This window comes from Belonocnema kinseyi, chromosome 9, assembly GCF_010883055.1.
Source record: "Belonocnema kinseyi isolate 2016_QV_RU_SX_M_011 chromosome 9, B_treatae_v1, whole genome shotgun sequence".
Classification (NCBI taxonomy): domain Eukaryota; kingdom Metazoa; phylum Arthropoda; class Insecta; order Hymenoptera; family Cynipidae; genus Belonocnema; species Belonocnema kinseyi.
Genome location: NC_046665.1, coordinates 74,365,187 through 74,375,218, shown reverse-complemented (window position 1 = coordinate 74,375,218; position 10,032 = coordinate 74,365,187). Strand labels below are relative to the sequence as shown.

The following is a 10,032-nucleotide window of genomic DNA, read 5'->3' as shown; positions in this document are numbered from 1 at the left end:
ATTTCCTGCCACTTCTCCTATTCCCCCTACCCTCATTTTTCCTCACGTCTTTTACTCCATTTCTCTTAATTTCCCCTCACTTCTCCTACTTCCCCTCCCCTCATTTACCATACTTGTAGTATCCCTTAATTTCCTTCCCTATGTGAATTGTAAAATGTGAATTAGGATTTCCTCTCATTTCTTCTACTTTCTCTCTTCTTATGACTTGTGAACTGTGAATTGTGAGTTGAGAGTTTCGAGTTAGGAGTTCCCCTCACTTTCCCTTATTCGAAAATAGTACGAGTACCCGACGGACGGACACTTGACTGAAACTATAAGGGTTTGTATCCAGGGCAACAGAATCCTAATATATGATATAGACTTCCGAACGGGAAATGGGGTTCAAAGTTTTTGCAGGAAAAACTTAAATCTACATCCTGAATTCAGTAAATGTATCCTATATATTTATATATATATATATATATATATATATAGAGAAAGAGAGGTATTGAAATACACTTACCTTGCCGGATGTAGCAGGGTTGCCAGTAATGCTATCAACGGTAATGCTCCAGGCCACATTGCGACGGCCTGAAAACATATGTGATTACATTTCACAAAGAGGGATTATCAGGCAATGCATCTTCAACATGTTAAATAATATTATATCATCCTAAAATCCTCTTTTTGTGATTTAGAGGAATCCCCAGTATCAGAGCAAAGCAAGATTGAACTCGGGCTAAATTCCAAAGGTGTTCTGCATCGAAAAACCTGATGTTATTTTTACGATACCATCTTGTTTGAACAGTGTTTAATCGCGGCAAATCTCGGGCTAAAGCGTATTAGCTCTCTGCCCTTTCAATTAAGCAAAGATAATAATAGTAGTCCCTTGGTTCTGTAGAAGCAGGGATTTCCCGCTTTTCAAAAAATTGGAACAAACTTCTCTTTCTGATAAAGTTAATTAAACCTTCCATTAATGGAGAAAAGATAAACACAGCTACATGCAGTTGGGTAGTTATAATTACATAACTAAAACCTCATGCCTTCTACCACGAAATAGTTGGCAAAAGCTTTTAGTTTTTTAGGAGCCGTTCAAACACTATAGTTTTGTAACGCTTATTCCACTCATCCCCTTCTACATCATAAATCATCATACAAAGCTTATAGAACCTAGAAGCCCTTAGGGTAAAGTTACAAATTCAAACACCCCACACGGTTTGACAGTACAAAATCTTCTCAAAACAGGGTAAATAGGGTGATTTTCACGAAAATAGGGGAATAGTGGAGCAATAAATTCTTTTCAATAAAATTAATCTAAGTAATGTACCATATTGAATTCAATATGGAACACTTATTCTTTGAAGTCGAATTATTTATTTCATTTTAAACAAAACAGTTCGACTTTCAACAAAAAAATAATCATTTGCTGCCAAAAGTAATTAACTTTTAACGAAAGAGTTGTATTTTTCAGCTTAAAAATCGAATGTTTAAGAAAACAGTTGACTTTCAAACCCAAAAAGGTGAATTTTCAATCAAATATTTTAATCTTCAGAAAACAAATAAATTTTAGATCAAACATTTGTATTAACAACCAAATAGTTAAACTCTTAAGAAAAAATTTAGAATTTTAAGATTATAATTGAATTTTCAGATATCAAGGACGAATTTTCAAACAAATCGTCGAATTTTCGATTAAAATAATGAACGAATTTTTTAAAAAGAAATATTCTAATTTAACCAGAAACGGTTATATTTGCAACAAAATAGTTTATTTTGTAAGCCCAGAAGTCGAATTTTATAAAAGAGAGTTGAATTTTTCATCAAGAACTTTTCTACCAAAAAAGATTAATTGTCAATCCAGAGATACGGCTTTTCAAAAGAGCAGTTGATCTTTTGAATGAAAAGATGAATTTTAAACCAAATGGTCCAATTTTTAAATAAAACGATTCCAGTTCAACCAAAAACTGTTACAATTTCAATCATGTTCAAAAAAAAACATATGAGATCCACCAAAAAAGACGAAGCTTTAACAAAATAGTGGAATCATTAACCAAAACAGTTTACTTATTAATCAAAAAAAAGATCAAATTTCTACAAGAAGAGATCAATTTTTAAACCTAAATGACGAATGCTCAACAAAAGAGTTGAATTTTCTACAAAGATATTCCACTAAATTGTCGGATTTTTAAACAACGACAAAAAAGAAAATTTTTAATAAAATATTTCAATCATCAAATAATGAAAATCATTTTTTAACGAAGTAGTACAACTTTCAAACAATTAGTTAAATTTTCAACCAAAAAAGATGACCCTTTAATAAAAAAAATTTAATAGTTGAATTTTCTACTAAAACCAATCTATTTACAACCACATTTGGATTAGTTAAATTTTTATTTGCAAAGTTTAATTTTCAACTAAAAAGACGAATTTTCAACATAATAGTTCAATCTTGCACCAAATACTAAAAAGAATGAAATTTCAACGAAAAATAGTTGGATTTTCTAATTGTGTCCTTTTAATTGGGTTCACATTCAAGCGAAAAAATGGGAGTTTTTTTACAACAGGAGAAAAAGAGGAATTTATTAAAAAGGGGCCAAAGGATCGAATTATATAAAGCGTATGAAGCCTATCTTTAGATGCTTTGTTTGTAAAATAAAATCACTCACTTTTAATTTGTTCAAGCATTTTAAAAGACAATTGTTATTCACATTTATACATTCTATGCGTGATGTGACATTTTGCGTTAACCCCCCTTTCTCCTAAGGCACAAATGGTCAAAAACCTTATCAGACACCCACCCCCCTGTCAGTGTGACATAGTTTTTTAGCGTCCTCTTACAGTTTTAACGAGGCAGAGCTCGTTTTTTGCTATAACTCTTTATTTAGTAGGTTCTGATGCAAATCCACAAATTTTTTAGAAATCACATTACAATCCAAACATCAAATGCTGAAGTTTGCATCTATACTTTGGAACTTGCTAATTTTACAAAAAATTATTTCATATATTAATTAAAGTGAGGGTAAACTATAGTAATTCTAAGAAGAAGAAAACAATGATGAGAATAATCACAAAGTTGACCATTTTTTACCCATTTGCCACGGAAAATTATTCGTTTTTAGTTTTTTCAAAATAACTCATTACCGAATAGAGCAACGTTAATGAAGTAAGAGAAAAAGTTGTAGAGTAGGAATTTTGTTGTAAATCTGTAAAAAAATTATCTAGCTCCCATAGGTCACGAGGTATAATCATGGACCTTTGACCATTTCCACTCGGGAAAATCTGCCTGTACTGAAACATGTACTTGCGACCGTATTGAAGCATCTTAGTGGCATATATGGGTCTTTCATTATTTAAAGATCTCATTTTTTAATTTAGCGTTAAAAAGAAACGGAAATTTTCAACGATTGTTCAAATAATACTCCTCACATCACAAATGTTGTGCCCATTTTACGAAACCTGCCTCCAGAATGTCTTTTCTTGAAAGTGAATGGAAGAAAAACTAAAATTATTGACTTGGGAATTGTTTACACATTATTTAAAAAAATTGACAAATGAAATAATAATTATTTTACTACAATAAATAACAAAACATGGTGGACTCACTTATTTTATTAGCAACAGAATTAGTAGAAATAACTCAAATTAATTATGAATGAGATTGATTGATTTTTAGCTACTTTTCAAAAAATAATCGGGTTATTTTGAAGGATCATAACTCGTTGCCTGATGAAGACACAAGTTTCTTTTTTTTCAATTTTTTTTACTGTTGCCTACATTAATTTTGCATTTGGGCATTTCACTTTAAAATATGATGGGAAGAGTTAATCTACGCGTAAATATGATTTTTGGAACTTTTTTCAAATATACCTCGGAGATGCGCAATATTCTAGGAAAATTGAAATTTGCACCAGGACTACTAAATAAATGATTTTAGAAAAAAACGCTTAAAAGGAAATTTAGATTAGAGACGAATGGGACTTCTTTTAAAATGGTTAAGTTAGGATGATTATTTCAGATATTTTTTGCCAGAAGAAAAATGGGCAAATCTGTTTAACAGATATATTCAAACTTTCATGAAATTACCCTTTTAATGTGAAAAGATAAACATTAAAGAAGCATTAGGGGCTAACTATTAACTATATACTCGTTTATGCTGTTTGATCTCTGGAAATTATGATGAACGACCCATGAAAGTAAATAGACTAACACACATTTGTTTTCTTTTTTCCTCATCAATCTGTTAATCCATCTAAGAAGATCGATCATCGAATCAAGTGCTGCCAGAAAATAGAAATAGTCTATATTTAGATAAGATTCCCTGGAAAGTCATAATATTTGTCTGGGTAAAAAAGGGAAAATGGAATTCCAATGAGATCCCAAATAAAGTCTCACTAAATTACTAGAAAAGTTCGATTTAATTTTTTTTTAACTGAATCCCAAGATGTTCGAATGTACATGACTACTACATTGAATTGGGATTTAGTGCGTATTTTTTATAAACAAATTTTTCTTCCAAAGAAATCTTGCTAAAAAAAAGCTATTCTTAAAATTTTTTGTACTTCAATCCTATTCAGCATTACTTTTTGAAATATAAATTCTATGAGCACTTGTGGAAATTTAAAAAAAAAATTATGTAGGACTTTTGTATCACTTCCTAATTCATTAATTTATTGAAAAGTTCACAAAAAATACCCTTCTTACAGACTTTTCAAAAATGAAAGGAAAGAATATAAATGATAATTTTTTGCCTATATATTTTGAATGATAAACGTTGAACCCTAAGAGATCCAGCTGAAAATAAATTCAATTAGAAAAAAGTCCTACTTCATTTTTATTTGAAATGTTCACCATTTAAAATATCCCAAAAAAGATCCGAAACAGACCTATACCGTTGAAAAATGTAATATTCCAATATTTTTTTAACTTCTTAAAGGTGCTTATAGGATGTATCAAACAGGACGAATTTTAAACATTTTTGACAATTTAGTCTTAACTTTGAAAAATGATAAGAGAACTTTTTTAGTACTTTTGAGCATGTTTGGACTTTTGGAAAATGTGAAGAAAAGTTATTACTATAGTAACATCTAATTTGGTATCATATTGGGATTCCATTAACAACTTTTCTTACACTCAGATGTTGAATTGTAAATAATTTATAAATTCCAAGTTAATTACATTGATTTAACTCCACATTCCAAAAGTGTTAAATAAATTAAATCGCTGTAATTGAACAAGTTTATTGTAATTATCGTCGTACAGTTTACTTAACTTATGATGTAATAAAATGGCCAAATCCATAAAGTTAATGTCCTAACGAGCCCGACAAAGTTCATCAACTGAACACGTCGTTATAGGATTGACCACATCAGTCAGTAAATGTCGCGTTAGGTGATACTCTTCACTTAAAGCTTTTGGTAACTAATTCTATTTCAGAGTTTCATTATAGCTTGACATATTCTATGACCTTTTGTTTTATCTAACACATCGCTAAATTATTTAATAAATTTATTTGTTATTTCTTTGATTAGTTTCTAATTCTCTTACTTGTTAAAGATTTGTTTCTATACTCCAAACTATTATGAAGTTAAAATTCAAATTAAAACTTTGAGAAGCTGCTATCTAGTATGAATGAAAAGACATTCAAGAGTTACTTTGTAGTTTCCCTTTTACAATTAAGAACATGCTCGCAATTACATTCCATAAAGGCCTCAGCGAATTAGTGTACGTCATCATGCAGCTCAACTGTCATGGAGACCTCCGAACTAATTCGATTACCGTCGCCAATTTGTCAGATTACTAAGCTGTGTATCAAATATCTGTCCAATCCTCTTGCTCGACCTGGTATCGACTTTTCACATCCGTAGCAATGACAAGAAACAATAAACGTTTTAAAACTCTTGATTAAAGTTTAATATTTAATTTCTGCTGCACATTTTGTCGAGAATAATTTAAAAATACAAATGCTTAACGCACGGGGTAAAATAAATAAAATGTAGTTTCATTACTTCTTGAAAGAACAACGGAAATTAAACTTTTATACCTGAGTCATGTAATTAAAAACATAATAACAAAAGCTTTATAAGCTGTACGTTAAACCAATTTCGTCACAAATAAACAATTAAACACGTTTTGCAGAATTTTGCAATTAAAAATTCTGCACGTGTCTTTTTCAACGTACTTGTGCACTTGTTTGCGTGACTTTTAATTGTGCGCCGGGTGCAGAAACGCTAAAATAAACCAGGGTGCTTATGCACTGCACAATAGTTTCGCAAACTAGATCATTCGTTAAGCTCGCACAAATCTTGCAACTCGTTTAAACTTCTCAGAGCGACGCTTTACTTATAATTCATGAAACTGCGGATTCCTTGTTCCGTAAAACTTAGATTTTTACGAGCTTCTCTGCGCCTTTACGATGTTTGCTACTTGTCACACCCCTAACACCCCCACCCATACTCTACCAACGCTTTACCAGGCCACCCTCTTTGCTTCTGCAGCCTCTTAGAATTTTACTCGGGCAAACACGATTTCAAATCTTTTAAGTGGGGCGCACATGGCACAAAAATCGATGCCTTTCATATTACACCCCTTTTGTCGATTTCAACCTCCATCCTAGTCCCTTCAATGTCTAAAGAAATGGTTCCACCCCGGACACATCTCCCAAAATACATGAGAATACCTATCTCTCTGCCGATGCCGAGGGCGGATTTCTGAGCCACGAAATGTTACATGCAACATATAAGAATACTTTTCCCTTCGAGCCAAATTGATAATTGGATTCACTTCCGGGCATTCGGTTCAATTTTTGTCGCAAGTGATTTTCGAGGAAAAGATAACTTTTTATTGAAATTGGAAGATGTCTGGATTTAATGATATGCATTCATTAATTATTTGATGAACCCTTGAGTAGTTCACTGAACCCCGAAATTGGAAATTTTATGAAGACAAAAATTAGAAATTTGGGTATCCGATGGATTAATCAGAGCGGATAGGCTCACTTGATTCTACCCTAACCAGATACACACGCGTATCCGGTGACGATCTGACCTCAATAATGAGAAATTTGATGAGCCCAAGAATTAGGGATGTGATGAGACCAATAATTAGTCTATTTCCCAATTCAAACACTTCCCACTTCAAATGTTTGCTTTGTTAAATCCGGTAGTAAAAGTTTATTATGGTGACATTAAATACTGCTTCATTAGTCTTCATAAAAAAGAGATTGTCTGAAAGAAAGCATTCAGGGAAGAAAATAAAATAAACTCCAAGCAGGATGAGCTTAGTTAATCCAGTTTCTATAATGACTGTCAGTTTGCATAAATCCAATTTTATTGCTTGCTTATTCCTGCTTAATTATATAATATCTTGATTATTGAAAAATCAAATTTAAACTTGAATGTTTATCTTTCGTTTTTAATTTATTTTTAATCAAATATTCTACATTTCATACAACTAATCTGTATTTGCTTTAAAAGGATACAAAATCACTGTTTGAGACTTAGGGTAACTGTTCTTCCCTTACCTTTTTGTAAATGCCGTTTGTGGTTAAGTTTAATTCGATCTCAATCCAAAGACCTAATTGGTGAAAAAAAACTATGGAAATGAAGTACTTCTTTTAAAGGTGAATGAACCTAAAATGTTAAGAAAGTGTTTGCTTCCCTGATCAATTTCATAATTCCATATGGATGGATGGTCATTGTTCAAGATCAGCACCTTGATAACATATTGACTAATAATTTCAAAGCTCTAGTAACAATGGAAGGAAGATTCCACTTGATCCATACACCTCTCGAAAATGTCTTGGAAATTATCAGGAAGATTTATATCAATACAAGGATTAAAGATATGAAAACTCCTTGCTAGCACAAATTTTTGCTAAGAACCATTCCCTCCTCTCGGGTTTCTTAACTGATCACTGCCCAGAATCACTTAATTAGGCTTGACCGATGGGGTGGGTTGTGTTCCATGATCAAGACAAGAATATACTCAGAGGTTGCGAACTAAATATAGATTAAAGCCGAATATCAAAACCGAAAGATAAACCAAGAGAAGATGTTATCCTAAGTAAAGGATTCCGAGAAAGGTGTGAAGTCCGGATTGTAATCAGTGATCTATTTTGAAAAACTTTGCTCTGATACCGTCATCTCCCACCCATCTATTCATCTCGCCCTCCCTCTCTGACCTCATCTTCTCAACAATAGATAGTTGTCAATCCTCTGGTCACTTTCTGGTTGCACAAAATGAGGATTCCTCTTTGAAGGAGAGATGGTGTGATTGGGAGGAGAGTGGTGGTGTTTACCTGGAGTAGTTGAAAATCCTAGGCGATGAGGTGCCTACGGTGTGGCGATTCTGGCATGGCGCCTCCGGTGTGTCACTCGGTCAGGTCGTAAACGTCCTTCCTCGGAAGGCTCGTCTCCTGGACTGCTGTTGTAGAGGAGCCTAGAGCCACTCACACCGACTACCTGGTTGCTGGCACGCTATTGATCTCGGCCCAGACATCCGCCGACCCACGCAGACGCTTAGCGTTGCCGCGTCGCTTTAGCAACGTGACGTCATTCACCACCCAATCCTCATCCTCCCTATGGAGCAGCGACTGCTTCTCATCCTCCCCTGCTTCATGCTGCGCCTCAACTCCACCTCCTGTTTCCTCACCTTCTGATTTTTTTTCAGCACTCCACCGAGGTCCACATTCTCCACTGACAGTCGCGACTTTCGCGGCTTGCAGCCTATTCCAGCATCCCTGCTCTGATAGATGCTCTCTCACGTCCCTTGTCTGGACCAACCCTGTCCACCCCCTTGCTTCACGGATTTTACTCCTTTGCGATCTTTCCATTCGTTGACTACTGAATCGAATATTTCAGTAGAAGTTCATTCATGGTACTGAGGATGGACTGATTAGGGGAGAATTCAAGCGTTCTGGTACTGGGGCAAACTGCCTGCAGTGGGACATTATTTTTAACGTATTCGATGACAATAATTGAACCTGAGGATGACGTTTCGGGGCTGGAATAATGTAGTATATATTGATGGAGAGTGCGGTTAAGAGGAGAAGAGTATTTTTCATTTGGAGGGAATTACAGAGGAAAATGGAAGCATAAAGAATTTAGAGAAATATGAATAGGGGTGAGATTGAATATGAGTGGATAAATCTTTTTCAGATAAATATAATCAAGAATGATTGATCTGGGAAATCCTAAAAGGCTGGGGAAACCAGGTGTTTTATTAATCGGTAAACTCGGGAATGTGTCAACCTGGTTGTAGGGGCCGTTCAAAAAGTATATAAAGCTTCTTTAGGACATTAGGGTTGCGGCTAAAGACTTTAAAATGAAGCTCTTTGTTAAATCATTAAAATGTATCACAGAAAAATTCAAAATTTTAAATCTTTGTTAAATTATAAATAACTCCCAAAATAATGGACGGTTTAAAAGTTTCTGGGGCTTATTTCAAGCAAATTTTATTTCTGTCACCCTCGATTTTGTGACAGTTTTTATAGTATAAACATTTTTTCAATTTGTACGACTTCTTAATCCTAATCTCACACTTTGGCTGTAAAGAGAACAAATTCATAAAATTTTGGGATCATTGAGCACAGAATTTTGCCAGCTTTCATGTTGTTTTAGGGGCAAAAATTACTTAATATCTTATAAAAAAGCATATTGTATGCAGTTTAACGCAGTAAGGTAACGCGGTGTAGTATTTTTCCTGCCCCCCTCCCCGCGCTGCATCCCTCAAGAATGTTACGTTTAGTTGTTTTTTGAGAAAAGTACCTACTAAATTCATGTAGTTTAATATAAGTTTTGATTAATATGTTATTTCAAAGTTTACTCTTACTTACAGGTAAATTCGCTTCAATAAATGTAGTGCAACCAAAGCACTTGACGGTTATTTGCAAGAGCACAGGAACACATAACAGCTCTTGAGAACTTCGTTTGGAAGAACAACACAAAACTAATAATTCTCTATATATTTATACTTAAATTTATTCACATCTTCAAAATATTTATTTTTTAAATAAAATCCATTTTATGAATGACATGAACAGGCTCTGTATTATAT

The 10,032-nt window shown here is 33.5% G+C and overlaps 1 protein-coding gene across 5 annotated transcripts in view; it reads right to left on the bottom strand.

The window, feature by feature from the left end:
* Nucleotides 1–8,388, bottom strand: part of LOC117179323 (glutamate-gated chloride channel) — a 102,651-nt gene extending 94,263 nt beyond the window's left edge. For all 5 annotated transcript variants that reach the window (XM_033370990.1, XM_033370986.1, XM_033370988.1 and 2 more), the window contains exons 1-2: nucleotides 8,276–8,388; nucleotides 503–570 (exon numbers count right to left, since the gene is read on the bottom strand). In XM_033370990.1, coding sequence (XP_033226881.1) covers nucleotides 503–561 — 59 coding nt within the window. In that variant the 5' untranslated portion in view covers nucleotides 562–570; nucleotides 8,276–8,388. The remainder of the gene's footprint in view (nucleotides 1–502; nucleotides 571–8,275) is intronic.
* Nucleotides 8,389–10,032: the final 1,644 nt, after the last annotated feature.